The sequence below is a fragment of the Salvelinus sp. IW2-2015 genome, linkage group LG33, assembly GCF_002910315.2.
Source record: "Salvelinus sp. IW2-2015 linkage group LG33, ASM291031v2, whole genome shotgun sequence".
NCBI classification, from domain to species: Eukaryota; Metazoa; Chordata; class Actinopteri; order Salmoniformes; family Salmonidae; genus Salvelinus; species Salvelinus sp. IW2-2015.
Window position 1 is genome coordinate 13953091 of NC_036872.1, and position 21298 is coordinate 13974388.

Sequence of the window (21298 nt, forward strand, 5' to 3'; positions counted from 1 at the left end):
CACACATATGAGAGAGTGGCCTTCTCTACACGTGCACCTCTCTCACTGAGCGGAGGCTGAGGGATTGACTGTGGGGTTTGGACCGTCTGTCTGCCCTTATCTCCTCCTCAACGTGATGACGAGTTGGAGTGGGGGGGGATTAACAAGCAGGCGCAGCTGTGGGGATCCTGGGGGGTAACCCTTGGATTCCCTCCTTATAATAGAGAGAGGCTCAAGCCAACATGGGACATCACGCTACAAGATGAGCGTACGTACTAGCTAGGGGCCTCTTGCGGGAAGTCTACCTCTGATCCTGTAAACTAACTATCATAACCATTATGAAATGAGGGAAGGCGTGAGGCCATCATTGAGAAATCCTTAACATGATTCCACCATTTATTTATTTCACCTTTATATGAGCCCTGCATGAACACATCAATGAACAAGAATTACACTATACATATCTATATACACACACAACACATGAAAAGCAAACAAAACAATCATATGAAAACACACATTCTTCAGTAAGAAAGGTCCTATAACATGCGCCCGATTTGCCCTAGAGGCACCAACCATGACAACATGAACTTTCAACTCAAACATCTAATAAAGGAGCAGATTCTAGGGCGTCACACCCTGTGTGCGCACAACAGTGTAGCCTCAGAACGCTAATGTTAGAAAAACACAACCTTGGGCCCCTAGGGTCGTGCTCCCTCCATCGGTGCAGCATAAGTCTTTGTTGACAAAATCACTGCTAACGATTGGGAGCCAGGGTAACATCTACAATTATACGCTCAGCTTTTCATGTGAAGGTGCTAAGTACCAGTGTTCCTGGCTTCAGCGAAAACCAGCTCAGACTTTCCCAGGGCTCTTACCGTGTGTGCCCGTGCCAGTTGCAGTGGTAGACTGGCAGGGTTTGGCAGGTGGCGGGTGTCCACAGCCCTCCGGCCCTGAGGCACAGACTGGGGGTGGGAGGACATAGTGGTGGAGCCGCTTCCTCTACAGACAGGAAGTGGGTGGGGCTGTAGAGCAGGCGCTGTACATCATGGGTTGGGTCCTGTAGACAGCGACCTGTAGGGAGAAGGGAACAGCAAGGTGAGACACTTGTCACTTACAAGTCAGGACAGTTGACCACCCCAAATCAAGCCACTTTGAAGTCAGACATTCTAATCAGGGCTTTAGCAGTCTTTGGCACGGATATCAGCTTTCTGCAGAACAATAATAGCCTAATCCTTCTAGTAGATTGAGAAGGGTGAAACACTGTTTGGCCACCAGCTCTTTTGGAACAGTTACAGTCGAATATTTCAGTGCATCCCGGTTTAAGTGTCAGTACATCTCTTCAGCAGCTGCTATCACTTTCACTGCTCCTGAGGGAGGGGACTGGGAGATCTTGCACCTGCTTGGCCGGATACATGGCTCCCTGGCCCTGCACACTGAATGGCCTTCTGTCCCTTGAACTGGAGGAGTTGTCTATGAACAGCAAAGTCAAGCAGCTAGTTGATAACCTAATGCCCAGGGTTTAACTGGGATTTCCATGCACTGTATGTACACTATGTTAAGACATGGATGTTCCAACACTAATTAAGTTTTAACGCCAAGGACATTTCACCAAACGGCAGCTAATGCACTTCTAGTGTGACAGAGATGGATTCAAATGGACTGTGATACAACAAGTGCTCTGTGTTGTAAAACCTCAGGGTAGTGCTGAGTTATTAACCAACATTTCCAGGGATGTAACTCCACCAATACGCTTCTGTCCCAGGTTCAAATGTTTAAGATGCGAGTGCATTGGTGCGCGGGACCCAAACCGATCCAAAATGTAGAATGCTTGGTTCAGAAAATCGATTCAAACATTACGAATCCCCTGTTCACTAAAATTACTTTCTACCTTCCGAAAACACCTAATATTTTGTGACAACTAATGCGTATTTTCTTAGATTTAACCTTTATTTAACTTGGCAAGTCAGTTAAGAACAAATTCTTATTTACAATGATGGCCTACACCAGCCAAACCCGGGAGACACTGGGCCAATTGTGCGCCGCCCTATGGGACTCCCAATCACTGCCGGTTGTGATACAGCCTGGATTCAAACCAGAGTGTCTGTAGTGATGCCTCAAGCACTGAGATGCAGTGCCTTATACCTCTGCACCACTCAGGAGTTCTTTCCTTCAGTGTCGAACTAAGCATGTAACTGTGTTGTTGACAGTCATTGATCAACAAGTAATTTTTCTTGCCGAACAAACCTGGCAATATCAGTAGCTTAATCAAACTGATCACTGTGTGCTGCTTCGCACGCAATATTAGGCTTTGTAATTTGCTAGGTTATTATCAAATCCGCTGTTGAAAATGTTGTTCAACCAGAATAAAGTAGCCTAAGAAACCACCTGAGACGCGACTCATCTGGCCTACCTGCTGATCGGGGCTAGATTACATTCAACATTTTTTTCAGATTGTTAAGGATCACCATCAGTTTCAGTAGTTTTGCTTTAAACAAATCAGTGTACACTACCGGTCAAAAGTTTTCGAACACCTACTCATTCAAGGGTCTTTCTTTATTTTTACTATTTTCTACATTGTAGAATAATAGTGAAGACGTCAAAACTATGAAATAACACGTATGGAATCATGTAGTAACCAAGAAAGTGTTAAACAAATCAAAATATATTTTCTATATTTGAGATTCTTCAAATAGCCACCCTTTGCCTTGATGACTGCTTCGCACACTCTTGGCATTCTCTCAACCAGCTTCATGAGGTAGTCACCTGGAATGCATTTCAATTAACAGGTGTGTGGAATTTGTGGAATTTCTTGACTTCTTAAAGCGTTTGAGCCAATCAGTTACCATCTAACAAGGCAGAACAGTTGAATTGTTATGAACACACCCTTCTGTCCATCTCCAACTGTTTGAACAGCATGCTAGCCTGTCCGCTTTGTTCAGATGATGAAATCAAGTGGTCTACCTTATTTCTCAGAATGAGAACGAGTTGCCAATTCCTTATACAATTGTTTTTTATGCTCATTGCACTTTTATAAAACACAGACTAGACAGCTAGTGTAACAGTCTGTGGCTAAAATGCTGCTAGCAGCATGTGGTACCACAATGCCGTGCGCAACAGAAACTGAGCATTCATTGGAGTTGAGATATAAAAAAAGGTTAGAAAGGTTAACTTCTCTACTACAGTAAAATAATGTCTCAATGTGTTTCAGTGTCCATATGACCCATTCTGTTGGACCAAACCTCAAATACTAATATTCAGTTGAAACCGCTTGCTGTCTGAGTGGAATAAGTGATTTCATCTTTGTTGCAGTGAGTGGCAGGGGTAGGGGCTTGGTGCCTGCGTGGGAAGGTGCACAGTGCACACAGGACAGAAGGCGCGAAGGAGAGGAGACCAACGAGACATGAGAACAAGCAGACCTAAAAGTTCATAAAAATGTAAAATAAAAAAACCTGATTCCTGTAATATCGCACAATTCAAGCATAGCCAGTATGCCATGATAATGTATTGGGCCTATAGCACAAACCTCATTGCTACAGAACAGCTTTTAATAGGTTAATGTTGGATAGGCTTACATTTTCTAGCAGCCTAAAATCCACTCCATGGTGAAGCAAATTCGTGGAGTAAACATCCTTCACCATGAAATCTGAGCGGTAGATTGGTTTGGTGACCACTGCTGTATCACATCGGAGCCCATGTGTATCTAGGGGTCACATTAACACAGGATTGTGTGTGTCACGCAGAAAAGGCACGATAAAACACAGAAAAAATATCTTGCTGCGTTTGTAACATTGTTAATTGCTTGTTATTGTAAATTCTACTCGCTTCGGTCAGGGTTTGCTCCAAATCATGAATGTAAAATGACTAATCGCTTCAGTTGCACTTCTCCACTCTGATTGATGTATAGGCTACTTTTCTCCAGTGTAGTTTTTCTCCGGTAGCAAGTGAAAATGAAAGATTAACTTCAAGAAAAACATTAGGAAATGTAGCTTGCTACATTCTCTTTTTATGATAAAACAGAAATATAAATGCCTATGCATTGTTTATGCAAAAAATATATCTTGCTTTTTCATTATAAGCTGCAAGGCCAAATAGCGTTGCACTTCTACTGTAATCTGATAAAAACAATTTTCTGCCGAATGTGTTGCACTAATGTATTTTCTGTGAAGAAAAACTATATTTGCATGCCCCTTATCACTCTAATGAAGCAAAAAAAAGAGATTAATTTCAATATAAAAAAACACAGGTGAAATGGTTTAAAAACACAGATTTTTTGATGGTCTGCGTTTTGAACATGCAGATTTCTGAAAGCTAATGCATCCCCCTGGTTTCTAGATACGTGTCAAATCGTCTTGAAAGGGAAAGATGCAGATACCTAGAAAAAAAACTATTCTGGTTAGTAAACAACTGTGTGATCAAGCTCTCCGCACCGGATGTGAGTAAGACCTTTAAACTGGTCGCCAGACAGATTACCAGGACGTGTACTCCGAGCATGCGCTGACCAACTGGCAAGTGTCTTCACTTTCAACCGGTCTTCATTTTCAACCTCTCCCTGTCCGAGTCTGTAATACCAACATGTTTCAAGCAGACCACCATAGTGTTCTTGGGCACAGGGTCTAAGGTAACCTGCCTAAATTACTACCGACCCGTAGCACTCACGTCTGCAGCCATGAAACACATTGAAAGGCTGGTCATGGCTCACATCAACACCATTATCCCAGAAACCCTAGACCCACTGCAATTTGCATACCGCATTAACAGATCCACAGATGATGCAGATGATGCAATCTCTATTGCACTCCACACTGCCCTTTCCCACCTGGACAAAAGGAACACCTATATGAGAATGCTATTCATTGACTACAGCTCAGCGTTCAACACCATAGTGCCCTCAAAGCTCATCACTAAGCTAAGGACCCTGGGACTAAATAACTCCCCCTGCAACTGGATCCTAGACTTCCTGACGGGCCGCCCCCAGGTGGTAATGGCAGGTAACAACACATCTGCCATGCTGATCCTCAACACGGGGGCCCCTTAGGGGTGCGTTCTCAGTCCGCTCCTGTACTCCCTGTTCACTCATGACTGCAAGGCCAGGCACGACTCCAACACCATCATTAAGTTTGCTGATGACACAACAGTGGTAGGACTGACCACCGACAACGATGAGACAGCCTATAGGGAGGAGGTCAGAGACCTGACCGTGTGGTGCAAGGACAACCTCTCCCTCAACGTGATCAAAACAAAAAGGAGATGATCGTGGACTACAGGAAAAGGAGGACCGAGCATGCCCCCATTCTCATCGACGGGGCTGTAGTGGAGCAGGTTGAGAGCTTCAAGTTCTTTGGCGTCCACATCACCAACAAACTAACATGATCCAAGCACACCAAGACAGTTGTGAGGAGGGCATGACAAAACCTATTCCCCCTCAGGAGACTGAAAAGATTTGGCATAGGTCCTCAGATCCTCAAAAGGTTCTACAGCTGCACCATCGAGAGCATCCTGGCGGGTTGCATCACTGCCTGGTATGGCATCTGCTCAGCCTTCAACCGCAAGGCACTACAGAGGGTAGTGCTTAAGGCCCAGCACATCACCGGGGCCAACCTTCCGGCCATCCAGGACCTCTATACCAGGCAGTGGCAGAGGAAGGCCCTAAAAATTGTCAAAGACTCCAGCCACCCTAGTCATAGACTGTTCTCTCTGCTACCGCAAGGCAAGCAGTACTGGAGCGCCAAGTCTAGGTCCAAGAGGCTTATAAACAGCTTCTAACCCCAAGCCATAAGACTCCTGCACAGCTAATCAAGTAGCTACCCAGACTATTTGCACCACTGCCCCTACGCTGCTGCTACTCCGTTATTATCCATGCATAGCCACTTTAATAACCCTACCTGCATGTACATAATTACCTCAACCGGTACCCACTGTATATAGCCCTGCTATTGTTATTTACTGCTGCTCCTTAATTATTTGTTTTTCTTATCTCTTACTTTTTTTTAAAGTAAGTAAGCAAGCATTTCACTCTAAGGTCTACACCTGTTGTATTCAGGGGCATGTGACAAATAAAATTTGATTGAGCGGAAGTTGGTTCTCTAGAAAGAAATCAAATAATTCACGACAAACCTAGTCAAGAACTATGTGGGACGCTGGGCTGAAGGGAGTTGTAGTTTTCATTAAGCAAATATTCAACCTAGTTCAGCGCAGAAATGCGGTAATTAACTACAATGACCATAATCCATTGCGCTTGTTCTTTCCGGCTCGGACTGAGATGGCTACACTTTTATGCCTGCTACATTAGGTTAGATGGATAGACCACATGAATGAGGAATGTACACAATGACGAGGGACAAATACTGCTTGTGAAAGTATGCCTTATTTTAAGAACTAGTAAAATGGTGGTCAGACAGCTCTGCAGCATGCTTAGGCAGGATCGAGCGTTATCTGGCTGCTATTGCCTGAGCAAAGATGAGATTACTTTAAGAAATGAATAAAGTCATCAAATAAAAACTAAGGAACATACAACTGAAATGTTTTATTATTTCATAGTAATTTCATTTTTTCTATTTATGTTTACACAATGTGGACCGGACTGAGAGAATGGAATATTTTCAATTTGGCAATTGAATGTTCACCATTTTTGGCTTTTGAATTTCCATTCAAATATATATTTTTTGCTTTTTAATGTCATTATTACAACAACAAAAATAGAATACAAAATTGAAAACCATGATTATTCGTTTTTAATCTAACCAAAACCGAACTGTCCTCAAAAAGCACTAACCGTTCAGCATTAGCTCAGGGACAAGATCTCCTATCCTTCATGGTGATGAAGAAAAGTAAATAAAAGAGTGGGAAGAAAGGCATAATCCTCTTACTGTTTTCATGCCTATTACAACACACATTACTGAGAGAAAATAGATTGACATATACAGCGGAGAGAGCATGTGAAGCAGTGAGTGTGTGTACAGTACCAAATGCCCTGCAATCAAGGAGTGTTTGTTATTGCAGAGCACACTAACAAAACTGAAAGAGGGAGATCACGTTTAGATTCAGACGCATTCTCTCACACACACCCTTGTATTTTTTATAGTAATAGGGAGTACTCCTAACATCTGACCTGTGAATCTTGCCAAAAGAGGCATTAGGACACTTGCCATTTCCCTGGGCCGCTGAGGAATGATGTTCCTGGTAACTCAGGTTTCACCACTAATCTGTGTGGGGTGCAGTCTGCACATGGAGGGCAGTGCGTATTGGCTGCCAGAAATATGGCCTAACAACATGTGACGTTACAGTGCCTTGGCTTTGAGCAACCACCCAAACCAAAGCGCTCTCTCTCACATACCGTAGATACAAGGCATAAATATTTGCAGCTGTAGAACTGAAAACTGTACAATATTACTTCCCAGTAATCTTGAAAGTCAAGTCATCATGAAACCCTCCCCTAACCTGCGATATCAGCTATTAAATTCAATTCCATCATACTTCATTACTGGTTCGATTCCAGGCTGTATCACACCCGGCCGTGATTGGGAGCCCCATAGGGCAGCGTACAATTGGCCCAGCATCGACCGGGTTTGGCCAGGGTAGGCAGTCATTGTAAATAAGAATTTGTTCTTAACTGACTTGCCTTGTTGAATAAAAATATATATACACTACCGTTCAAAAGTTTGGGATCACTTAGAAATGTCCTTGTTTTTTAAATAAAAGCAATTTTTTTGTCCATTAAAATAACATAAAATTGATCAGAAATACAGTGTAGACATTGTTAATGTTGTAAATGACTATTGTAGCATGTGTACACCTATCTACATAGGTGTACATAGGCCCATTATCAGCAACCATCACTCCTGTGTTCCAATTGCACGATGTGTTAGCATGTAGAAGACTCTAGTTCCACCACTGCTAACCATGGTCCCTGCAATATCAAAATGCACAAAAATAACCTAAGAAATAAGTTAAATTACCAGAGAATCTCACGTAGCCCATTATATTAGGCTATTATATTACTGGGCTATATCAGCCAATAGGTTAGACGTAGTTTGAAGAGAGCAGAGTTGGCGAGACTTTCTCTTGAGCTATGTTTAATAAAATAGTTTTTAGGAGTGGGACGATTTTCAGACGGAGACAAGTATGATGATCAGTATTCGTTTCTAGGCAAAGTAGTAAACTATAGACTAATCATATTTAGGATGTACATTTCCTTGGAAAGATAACTACCCTGTGCGTCTCCGTCCATGTATAGCCTACTATAATTTAATTGAGATCACACGCACGCCTGATCTCACAGATACGGCTACTGAACTTGAAGCAGCAAGAACGATGAAAGCAGACACTTGCACTTTCTCTAAAGCTACATTGTGTATATAGGATATAGTCTACCATTGAGAACGATTTGCAGGCAGAGACAAACGGGTAATCAATATTTATTTACAATGAAAAGGCGCAACGCTCGCTCACCATGGTAGCCTACGCTCGCGTTGCACCATCTCCTTTATCCCATTTTGATTGTACTTCAACTCACGTTGGTTGAGCGCCCCCCACTTCATTCCATTATCAATATTTATTTACAGACACTGTAGTAAACTATAGTCTTAACATTTAATTACATTTCATTGGAAAGATAACTTCCACGTGATTCTCAGCCCATGCATAGGCAGCATAGTCTATTTCATTGAGACCACACAAAGGCCTACTGTAGGCACACTTGATCTTTCATGCCCAAGTAGGAGAGGTAGGCTACTTAACTTGAAGCAGCGAATTCAGTGTATGAATAACACCGTACCCAAAACCAAATTGATTTTGTTCCCCCACACCAAACACGGTCACGACAGCAGATTGAAATATCAAATCAAACTCTGAACCAATTATATTAATTTCGGGACAGGTCGAAAAGCATTAAACATTTGTGGCAATTTAGCTAACTAGCTTGCAGTTGCTATCCAATTTGTCCTATTTAGCTAGCTTGCTGTTGTTAGATAATTTGTCCTGGGATATAAATGTTGAGTTGTTATTTTACCTGAAATGCACAAGGTCCTCTACTCCGACAATTAATCCACACATAAAAACGGTCAACCGAATCGTTTCTAGTCATCTCTCCTCCTTCCAGGCTTTTTCTTCTTTGGACTTCATATGGCGATTGTCATAATTACCACGACGATCAACCGAACTCAGTTCATCTTTCAATCACCCACGTTGGTATAATCAAAGAGGAGATGGCAGTGGGTATCTGCTTCTATAAACCAATGAGGAGATGGGAGAGGCAGGACTTACACCGCGTCCAGCTTCACAAATAGAACTGACTTCTATTTCAGTGCTTGGCAACGCAGATGCTCGTTGGCGCGCGCGAGGAGTGGGGGTGCAATAATTGAATAACATGTTTACATTTATTTTGCAACGCTCGCGCTCACGACGCGAGCGGTGTGGTCAGCATAGTATGCGACAAAGATGTGCTTTTAATAGAATAGGTAGGCTAATGCATACAAAACAGAAAGACAGAAAGACAACCGTTTGCAAATCTGCAGGACAACCCAAAAATATTTTCATCCCAAAATTGTCTGTCTGACCACCCGCTCCCAACCTGCAGCATGAAAAAGGCAGACTGCGCAGCAATGATCTCTGTCGGGACCCGCTGGTATGCAGGTATGTGGGAATGCAGCCCTCTACCATAAAGCACAGAGTGTCTATGAGGGTTAAAACAACCAATGTACTAGCCTCCTTATCAGTGGCTTCTCATTCTGCCCACGGTGTTTTCTCTCCATTGATGACACAATGAGGAGCACTACCTGCTCTTCCTTCCTGTCTCACTATCTGCCACAGTTTTACTTAATTTCACAGTTACACGGTGGCAGCGTTGGTCTGCTGGTGAGGAACAGAGGGGCTTCATGCACACAGATGCCACGAGAACGGCACGCTGCAGTCTCACACCAATGGGCCACGGAGAGGGGAGCGCACAGCAGTCTCCTGGCTGCTTCACTCACTGTCATAATCAATCAGTAATCAGACATGGTCTTGGACCATTACAAGCAAAATCTGCAAAGTCCTGTTCTCTCAGTATTTATAATTTTCTTAAGATCACTGCCGAGCTTGACTACTCTCTTGGACTTGTATTGGATTTTAGTTAGCAACGTTAGCCTAGATCACTACAACAAATCTTTGCCCTCCTAATATTCATATCAATACTGGTAACAAACATTTCACAAACACGTTGGTGACATTTTAGTTACATTTTTGAATTAATGTGAACAGTGTCTTTGAGATTAGCTGTATTCATACAAATGGTCAGATCTGGGAACTTCATTAAAAAAATATATTGTTAAACAGTCCTGGGATGAACTCCTGGTGAAAGAGATGTGGGGAAAAAACACCATCTCCCATAAACCCTGTAATGAGAAAAGAGCTCAACCAAGACAAAAAAGGCAAACAAGACAAGAGGGCTGGGAAAAGTTTTCCTCCTCAGCGGCCTCTCTTAGATGAACGTAAAGGGGTTTGAAGTCAGTCACAAGACCTTCAGGGGGAAAAAACATTGAATCAAACTGAGTGAGCCGATACAATGAAAAAGCTTTGACATAAACACAGAGCAAGGCCTTCCAGATGGGAGGCTAAACACATGCACTGGCACAGCTACAAACACCCACAGGCAAGCAACTGGCTCACTGCCAACACTGCTTGAATGAACTCTGTCACCCTACTCTCTTGCTCTATAACTCCCCCTTCTCACTCCCTCGCGCTCTCCAGCTCCACTAGTACAGAGCTAGAGTGAACCTACTTCTGCACTAGGCTACATTTAATCTCCGCATCTTCTATCCTCACTATTTTAGGAATGGCTTTGTGAATGCAAGCACACACACACACAGAGACTCTCCAAGAAGGAGAGTTGGAGCATGACTTCAAACAATGACTTTATTATTCTGGAAATGTATGCGCCAGTCATATCTGTGGAGAAGACAGACAAGACCTGTCAAGCCTTCGAAGAGTGTGCCTGGAATTTGTCAACTTTATATTGATATTTTCTCTAATAGTAGCCAACGTATGACTTGAGGGCATATTTTCAGGAGCCAGCTAGCTTTGTACTGCCAATTCATAGCAATATGAGAGATTAAATAGATGTTCTATTCCATACCAGTGTGTTGACTTTTAAGGCTACATGGAGTTTTGTTTGAACATGAGGCCTTTTCATTTAGGCCTATTTAATCTGTCCTTACATCAGCAAGAACTTTACTTAAACTACTTGAATGCATCATCAGGGCTCCTCAGTGCAACCATTTTACTCGCATATGCCCCTAAATATTTTGCTGTGCGACCTGGAATTGAACTATTTTTCATTGTGCTCCTAAATGTGTGTGAGAGCCTGCGCCTACATTTTTCAAGTTACTTCTTGTAAAAAAAATATCAGAGTAGACCCCTGCATCATTCTATAAACCTACTCCTGTTTATTAATCCAGCTCAGTTGGTCTATACTAGCCTATACAGTTGGTCTATACCAGTTTAATGTAACTGCTTTCTGCTGTTAGTCATCTATTTCACAAAACCTCCTTGACGTCATGTATTTATGATCTGTTGATGTTCTCTTACACATAGGCCTGTTCCTATTTGGAAAGCCTGGATTACAAATGACTAACAAACAATCAAGCACTGTTCTTAGACATTATCTTTTTCTCACACCCATAATTACACAATAAAAACTCCACCACAAAGCCAAGCCCTTCAATTCTTACCACTGTGAGAAGGCAGATGAGTGAAATAGTAATGGGCATCAGCCCGTCGGTTTGGTAACAGCTTCAGGAGTGTGTTAAGTTAGCCATGGAGAGCGGAGGGGAGGCGGGCTGCAAGGACTCTCAGGCCAGGAATGTGGCACCCTGTCAGGTCTCATAAGGATTTCTCTCTCCGGACCCTCATTACCAAAGGGCCCTGGCGAACGCGATAGCGTCTCGCTCACACACACACACTCTTGATTGACACACGGTTACGGCAGAGAACAATGACATGTCCTTGTGGTAATCTGCTCATGTTGTAGTTGCCGATTTAAATCATGGTATGAAGCAACTCTCCAGTCATCTATTTTCACACACTCAGAGGAAATGTGAACACACGAAAGGGCTGACTGATCACGTCACAGCAGATCACTGCCTTAATCTCCTTCCTAAGAAACCAACACATTTTATTCCCTGTTACTGGCAGTGTAACATGGCTTGTTGAAATCCAATAAATACCTTCTTACTGCTGGGCCAGCTAGAATTGAAGGCTTGTTTTGGGTGCTAAACCTGACAGACACTCAAACTCTTTTACGCTCTCGCCTTTGACATGAAAACAAAGCCATGCATTTAAGCCATTGAAGGCAACGCCAGACAGAACTTTGTAAAAGTATGTTTTGTAAAAGTATGGATACTTTTATTTACTGGATGTGGACAGATAGGAGCCTAGTGATGCGCAGCTTGAACGATTCATTCTTTTTGAACAACTTTTTACTGACTCGAGAGTCATGATTGGTCATTTGAGCTGTTAGTTTGACCTCGTTTAAAGTATCAAATAATCTTATTGGTATGCCAAGCTATCACAAATGTACATCGTTTGAAGCACACATTTATAATTCTCAGTCACAAATGACAGTTCCAATAAGCCCCCTACACGCTCAGAAAAAAGGTACCGAATTGTACTTTCAAGGTCAAAATGTATATTTGTGTGTAACCTGTTCAAGTGTCTGGTGTGAAATGGAAATCAGTTTTTTTTGCATGACCCACTCCCGAGACAACCTGGGAAAGTGGGTTCATGGCCAGGAGTCAGCCATTATTGACGCTGACCCTGGAGCAATTAGGGTAAAGTGTCTTGCTCAAGGGCAGATCGACAGGTTTTTCACCTAGTCAGCTTGGGGATTGGAACAGGCAAACATTTGGTTACATCTATTGTACCATTAGTTATTAGGTACATAGTTGTACCCTTGCAGTTCGAACCAACAACATTTCACCCTGTCATGCCAAACTTGCTGACTACCTGCTGCTTCAGAGGACTGAAAACACTGGAAAGAGAACACTCTTCCTTTACCATATATGTCTATATAAGAAAATATTGTTAAATAGGAAGAAATAATTTAAGCTGTTTTTAGATTGACGTTACTAGCTACTGTACTTATTTACCTCAACCTGCTAGATAGCTAAATAAAACTATCGCTACTGTTGCTAACGTTAGCTAGCTACTGTAACTGTTATTGTAGCTTTCTGTTTCCATGTAGCTTGCACTTGAAATGGCATCACTCAGGGAGATTATCTTGTATCTTTCCAACCAGGTTAAGTACTATGAAAGGCACCACTGATCTTGACAAGAGGAGCAACATTCAGAGAAATTCAGGGTAACGTGTTAACTTCTATTAGATAACTGGACAGATTTAGCTATGTACAACCATTTTTCAACAACCTTTTTACATCTAACTAGTTGGTCATCTACATGTTGCTAGCTATACATATAGTTCAGTGGGGGCTGCTGATGGGAGGATGGCTCATAATGGCTGGAATGGAGTAAATGGAATGGTATCAAACACGTGGTGTTGGATACAACTGATGGCATATTGAGGTATCAGCTATAAGTGAAAACTGATCAATCAAATGGATAGGTGTAAGCAATTATGGTCATTTCAAATACCCTTAACTAGATGTCTTCGCTAGACACACACCGAGAGGGTTGGGGGGGTGAGAAAGGAAAAAAGTGAGAGAGGAAGACAGAGAGAAACAGCAGTGCAAATGTACATAGACTTGAGTATTTCAACAACTCTTCTCTTCCAGATAACATGCTAACCAGACTGCACACACGCGTGTCCGTCATTGCACGCATGTTGATTTTGTCCACCCACACCAGACGCAAATCAGGACACGCAGGCTGAAATATCAAAATAAACTCTGAACCAACTATATTCATTTGGGGACAGGTCTAAAAGGATTAAACATTTATGGCAGTTTAGCGAGCTAGCTTGCTCTCGCTAGCTAATTTGTCCTAGGATATAAACATTGGATTGTTATTTTACCTGAAATGCACAAGGTCCTCTACTCTGACAATTAATCCACAGATAAAAGGGTAAACCGAGTTTGTTTCCAGTAATCTCTCCTCCTTCAGGCTTCTTCTTCTTCTTTGGACTTTATATGGCAGTTGGTAGGGATAATGCACCTTAAAGTTGGTTGCCGACTGGAATATGGACCTCTGTTCATCTTTTCAAATCACCCATGTGGGTATATGCTCCTAAAAACCAATGAGGAGATGGGAGAGGCGGGACTTGCAGCACGTCAAGGGTCACAAATAGAACCAAGTTCTATTTTAGCGCTTGGCTACGCAGACGCTCGTTGACGCGTGCGAGCAGTGTGGGTGCAATGATTGAATAACATGTGTAAATTTAATTTGCAGCGCACGTGACGCAAGCTGTGTGGTCAGCATGTTAGGCAATCATATGCACCTACGGGGAAGGATGGCCAGCCACACAGGAGGGTGGTTTTTACTAAGGAGAAGGAGACCGTGCTGACCGAGATGCATGCTGGCCATTTGGGAGTGAAGCGCATGATTGCCAAAATCAACCTACGCTTCTGACGGGGAATTGTCAAGGTGGAGGAAAGCTGGGCAATTGAAATAACCTTCTGTTTATCAAATCCCATTCTATTATATATCAGAAATGATTATGATTTCAATGAATGTTATAGAAAGCACACATTTCAATTTTTCACTTTTTGCTTAAAACGGTTATGAACCCGGTCTAGCCTGCCAGAAATTTGAGAGGGAGAAGACTGTGTTGAAGTTGAAGCCCAACAAAGTTGTTCACCGTGGCACATGATCGGTAAGCGTCCCAATTCAAATTCTACCCTGATAAGTTGTTTTGTAATGGTTGCCTTATTTGACCACAGCAGAATTCAGTATTATAGAAAGTGTGTGTGTCAGTATCCTTATAAATATAAAATCTGCATACTCTGACACAGGTACGGGTAAGAATAAAGTAATCTTCCCTCTAACACTTTAAAATGTTAGGGGTGAATCTCATCAGACCCTTCACGAAATCCAGGAATGGCAACAGCTGGTGTCTGGCGGCGACTGATCACTTTACCAAGTAGGTGGAGGCAATACCCATTAAGGTCAGTAAAGGAAGAGTACGTGCTGAACTCTAAATTCCCTTCTGTAACCCATTAAAATATAATTTTTGTTCCAAGGGAATTCCAAGGGAATGATGGACATATTTTTACACCCACGGTTCTCCTAAGGTCATCTAGCTGGAACAAGGTACGGATGTTATAGGTTATATTCTGTCACCAATGGTTTGTTTTATTTATTTTTTACAATTTGTTTGAGTTTTTCCATGGTACATAATCAGACATTTCAATAATCTTACATTGTCAATAGATAGCACTTTCCTAGCCCCTCCAGGTTTGATGAACTGACCAACCAGATCCTCAAGACTGCCATGGGCAAGTCCCTTCATTTGTACCAGGAAGTGTGGGAGGTAATTCTCTGCACACAATAGCAGCATCCAGGCCTCCACCGAGTACGGACGGGAGCCGCAACTGTTGACTGAGGTAAACAATGCATTTGTATATACAATTATAGCATCTATTGTAGTCTTTCAAATTTTCATTGACTTGGTGTTGTTTGTCTATTACTATTTTTGTATAATGTACTTTCAGATCACTGAAACACCACCTGATGTGGTGGAAGTTGTCGAACCAGATCAGAACGCCTTCGAGGACCACCTTCAGGCACGGACTGAGAAGGTTTTTAAACAGGAAAAAATTATTGTCCGCTGTTCATTTATTTTCTGGCCCTCCAAAATGTATGTAAGAAACATATTTGTAATACGAAATATAAATTGCATTTATTCCTGTTATCAATCAAGGTGAGCCTGAACAAGGCGCAGGAGAAACAGGAGAGCTACCGGAGCAGAATCAAGAACGGGACCAAGTGCTACGACATCCAGACAAATGACTTGGTTTGGAAGGACGAATGGAAGGCGAGACCTGGGAAACCTCGCTGCTCTTTCGCTCCTAGCTGGGGTCACCATCTGTTAAGGTGAATATAAAAAAATATATAATAATAAAAATAATTTAAAAATAAATAAAAATAAAAATAAATCGCAGATAACTATTTGCATTTGCACACGAAATAACCTAATTTCACTTTCCCTAACACTGATATTTTTCTCTGTCTTCCTGACACCCTACACGCCGGTGAAGCCCAAAAGACAAAGTATGTTAAGCTTTTGTTGACATTTGAGAAAGCAAGAAATGGTCATTATGCTGAGTTTATAAAAACGTATAATATGCTGAGCTTATAAAAAAATGCTGAGCTGATAAAAACCTCTTCAATTTACCTCTCCAAATGACTTTAGGAACATCAACTGTCCGAGCCCCCACAGGAGGTATCCCATCCACCCGATGTCCTCCATTATCAACCACCCTCCAACTTTTTATTACATAATCTACAGCTACTGTTATTGTCATGTCATTATCTGCTAGGAAAGTATCCTTGCTCTACCATACTGGGCACATAATATGTGAGATACACAGATGAACTAAAAACACTAGCACTGCAAACACTCAGAACAAAGCGAGGAGCAGTGCCTGGACTTTGCAGTCTCACTCTTCAAGTCCCCCTTCTGAGACTGGCTGCCTGTTGAGAACAAGTAACAGGTAGAACCTCCCACCCACACAGCAACAATCTCCTCTATATTCCACACCATAATTCATTATTTTAGTCTACCATTGCCATGTGAGGGTACAACAAATCTGTGAAAATAAATTAAATGACACAATTGTACCAGAAAATATAAAAGTTTATGTATTACAATCTTAAATATTGCCAGTTTGGTTTTCACAGCGGTTTCACAAGGTGTTCATTATTGTAAGTTGTAAGGTATCCTTGGATGGTATAAAACAGTATGAATCAAGAGGATTTGCATATGAATGGAGTAGAAATTAGCTGACTTGGTGATCTGTAAGGTAAGTAACTAATATGTAAAGCAGATTACGTTCTCTTTGCCATTTCTGAAACATAGCAACGTTTAAGACGTGGATTTCATGTTGAAATATTAACAAGGTCCCCAAAAGTAGTTTGAAGTAATGTTTTCATTCTATTAGCTAAATAAAACTTGTTTAAACAGTGAAATTGTCACGGAAATCAACCTTGTTTGCATAGCGATGATGAAAAGATAGTAATTTAGGCTGTAATGATCTCCAAAATTCTAATCATTAGGTCATCACACCGTTGATGTAGCACCGTTGATGTAGCACCGTTGATGTAGCACCGTTGATGTAGCACCGTTGATGTAGCACCGTTGATGTAGCACCGTTGATGTAGCACCGTTGATGTAGCACCGTTGATGTAGTTTATCGAATTCCATTGTGACGCAGAGGGGGACACTTTTTGGCCGGGGGACATTATTTGGCATGACAGGCCCCCAAAAGGCTAGGGCCAGCTCTGTATGGATGTGGGTACACAGCAGCCCCTCATGATGAGTTCAGATGTTTTGTGGCCCCCACACCCATAGCTGCCTATTTACCACCACAAACCAATGCTGGTACTAAGACCGCACTCATACTGGCCGTTCCATCACCTGCAACATCCCAAGTTAGCCACTGCTCACCTCTGACAGGATATGAATCTGCTGTCACCCCACAGCATATAACCGGCAACAGGAGGCTGCCATCTAAGTGTCAACACCTACCACACACCCACCCATAACAACAGCCATAATGCGTCAGAGAGAAAGTGGTAGAAACACCTCCCTAAGCCAGGCTATCACACCTCTCATTCTGCATCTGACAGAAGATACATATTCACACAAGGATCTCAGCGGTCGCAGCAGCTAAGCTCGATCTCAGTAATCCGCTTTCGCATTTCAGAACTCAGCAAACATAGCCTACTGCATGGGCATTTTCCCATTTTACTGGCGTGTTGAACAATATGCTAAGTCAATGAAGCAATCCGTGACTGTTCTAAATGAATGATCTAATTCGGCTCCATGGAGCGACCAGGATGCTCAACATTCAACATTCTGACAGCACAGACTGGCTATACTTTCTCCTGGCAATGGCACACATCAAGGATCCTGTTCCTTTGTTTGATCTTGCTACCCAAAGACGATGAGAATATTAAAAAAGTACCTATGACTATGGAAAATGACTACAACCATTCTAATACTACAAACAGGAATAATTACACCCCACAAAACTGTTGACAATGTGGAACATATCTGAAAGACAAATAATTGGAGACGAGAGCTGTTCTTAGGCCAGTGATTGGCTAGCCTGTACGTCCAGATGTGCTTTCCCAGCTGTATCCTGAATGCAGAGCAGAGTTACTTTACTGCCTGTTCCCGCGCCCGCCGTCCATCTCAGACACACGGTGTGGATTACATAAGGCCCTCCAAGCTCCCATGACCAGAGCTGGGCCTTCACACTCTGCCTCAACAGCCAACTATGAATCTCAGTAACCATGGCGGTCCAGGCATTCCACAGTGGAGGTGCCGAGACCCATCATAGGGCTGGGCGGCATACCGTAATTTACTATATACCCGTATTGAAGCACAGACCGGTTTGGGCGTTTACTTTACCGGTTTACTTTACCGTTTACAATAACGGTATTGTAATGTTTGGTTTGTTAAATGTGATATGTGTGTAACGTCCAGCTTTATTAGGGATGCACGATATATCGGTGAGCATATCGGAATTGGACGATATTAGCTAAAAATGCCAACATCGGTGTCGGCCCGATGTCTAGTTTAACGCCGATGTGCAAAACCGATGTCAAAGCTGACGTGCATACCTATATAACGTAGGTAGATGACGTAATGACGCCACGAAAAATACTAAGCGCACACACCCACAACAACTAAACAAGTTCAAGTCGAGCAGTCATTTGAAAGAGTAAGAAAATGTCATGAGACAACTCAAAGGCGAAATCCATTAACGCCAAGATAGTGGAATTCATTGCCCTTGACAATCAACCGTTCTCTGTCGTGGATGATGTTGGCTTTCGCCGACTGGTCGAGCACCAGTTCACACTAACAAGTAGCCGCTATTTTTCAGATGTTGCCCTACCGGAGTTACACAGTATTGTTGAAACACAGCCATGACCTACTTGCTATGGCATCACTGATATGGGTATCACTGCTGTTAAAACTTACAAAAGTACTCGAGGCTGTGAACAACAGATTTGGTGGCATTCTCTGAGCCTCTTTAATGTGTCGCCACCATGCTCGAGGACCGCTACTTCGATGCAGACAAGAAACAGGGTTCATGTGAAATGTTACATACACAAGCTGGACAAGATGGAAATGCACACAGTGACCGTGCGCACCGAGGAAGAGGTCATGGAGAGACAGAGCTGGAACTTCACTGCTTGACATGTATGATGAAATCCTGGTTGAGAATGAAATGACTGAACAACAAAACAGCACAGCAAGTGAAAGAAAAAGGTTTTGATTATGTTTTACTGGTAATGGGGACAGACGTAAATGCCAACAAAATAACTTTTTGGTCAGTGCGGTGTGTGTATGTCTAGCCTTTATTTAACCTAGAACAGAGACACACTAACGCATAACAACTCTCAGACCAAAATACATTCTCCTCAAACTTTCTGAAGATCTCCCACATATATCTACCTCTCAATATAATAAGTCAACTCTCCCTAGGGCAGCGTCTCCAAACTCATATTGACAAAGTTGTTGCGGCGATGGGGAGAGGCATGTCTGTTATAAAAAAATATGTCCTGTGTTTCTGATGCTCTGCCACCAGAGGTACACGGCAAAAAGCAAGTTTAGCTTTAAAAAAACAGATGTGATGATTTGATGGTGAGAGAAGGCAGAGCTAAAGTAGCCTAGACTTCCTCTCTGATCCATCACAGGCCAGGGAGTATCATTGATCAGACACACATGTTAGGATCTGATGGCCACTTCTCCCACACCATTACACAATGAGTAAGTCCGTTTTGTATGGCCCATTGCTCCAGGTAGGTGGAGTGTGCAAAGCTGTCATCAAGGATAAGTGTGGCTACTTTGAAGAATCTCAAATATATTTTGATTTGTTTAACACTTTTTTTGGTAACTACATGATTCCATGTGTTTGTTCATAGTTTTGATGTCTTCATTATTATTCTACAATGTAGAATATAGTCAAATAAAGAAAAACCCTGGAATGAGTTTGTGTGCAAACTTTTGACTGGTACTGTATTTTCGAGTACCAGTACCAGTTAGCTAGCTAACAACCTGGTAACTTTACCAGTATATTATATGCAAACATTTATTTTTATAATAAACATATGTATTTACAGGGTTACATATTCGTTTCTAGAGCACAGCGTATGCTTGGGAAGTAGCTAGAATTCATATAGGCTATATTTCAATAGATTTTAACGTTTTAAAATAGGGGGCGCACCAGTGCTACCAATTACATGTTTTAATTTAGAGCCCCTTCCCCACCACCAAACGTAGTCCACACACAAACAATAGTTGTCCTAAAATGCTGCCATCTGGTGCATCACTTACCACAGAGCCATTTCTAATCTCTGTTCATCCTCTCTGTACATTTGATTATGGCTGGCTGTGTGTAGGCCGTCTTCAACAAAAAAAATATATACAAAATGTTTCCCAAAAAATTAGCCTAGGTGGTCATTCTAATTAAAAAAACAAAATTAAAAACAATGAGCCACAACAAACCAGTACATTTACAGTCAGCGAGGCATGTCTGTGTTAACAAATTGATAATTTCAGATTATGCTTTCATTGGATTGATTAAATTGAGGTCTGAATATATCTTACATTTGAAGAATGTGATGAAGTCTGTGGCTCGGTTCTGAAAACAGGCTTATTAAACACTACACTGAGGGTTTGATTAAGTTCACAGAGGATTATGTCTTCAAAACACATCTCTGACACTAACCAGCTTTCCATCCAACCTTTTTATGCGAGTAAAGTACATGTCGGATAAAAACAGGCTTGATGAAAACAGCAAATTTGTCAGTAACATTTCCAAAAACAAAAAAAGCTAGACAAAGTGGGATCTTTTTGTGTCTGTAACAAGAATTATGCAAGAAATGGCTGTCGAAACACTTATGCGCAACTATTGATATAATCACCATATAGAAGTAAACTTGGAGTCACGCGATATGTTTGTTGTTCTCCAACTACTACCTGGGAAAGCATGAGGTTTATTGGGCTACAGATTAAATAAAAGATGAACTTCACAGGGTGGTGAAAGTGCACGGTGATGAGCTTGATGCTCCTTTCCAATAAATATCGAGGGTCTTATTCTGGTGACATGATGATGGATGCAGTTTGACAAATAAAAATAATCTCACTATTTTGTCC

General features: G+C 42.0%; 1 protein-coding gene across 1 annotated transcript in view; it reads right to left on the reverse strand.

The window, feature by feature from the left end:
• The window catches only part of LOC111958137 (nuclear receptor corepressor 2), a 131495-nt gene that overhangs the window by 97839 nt on the left and 12358 nt on the right, over positions 1-21298 (reverse strand). The window contains exon 2 of the mRNA XM_070437103.1: positions 858-1053. Within this exon, the coding sequence (XP_070293204.1) occupies positions 858-962 (105 nt within the window). The 5' untranslated portion in view covers positions 963-1053. The remainder of the gene's footprint in view (positions 1-857; positions 1054-21298) is intronic.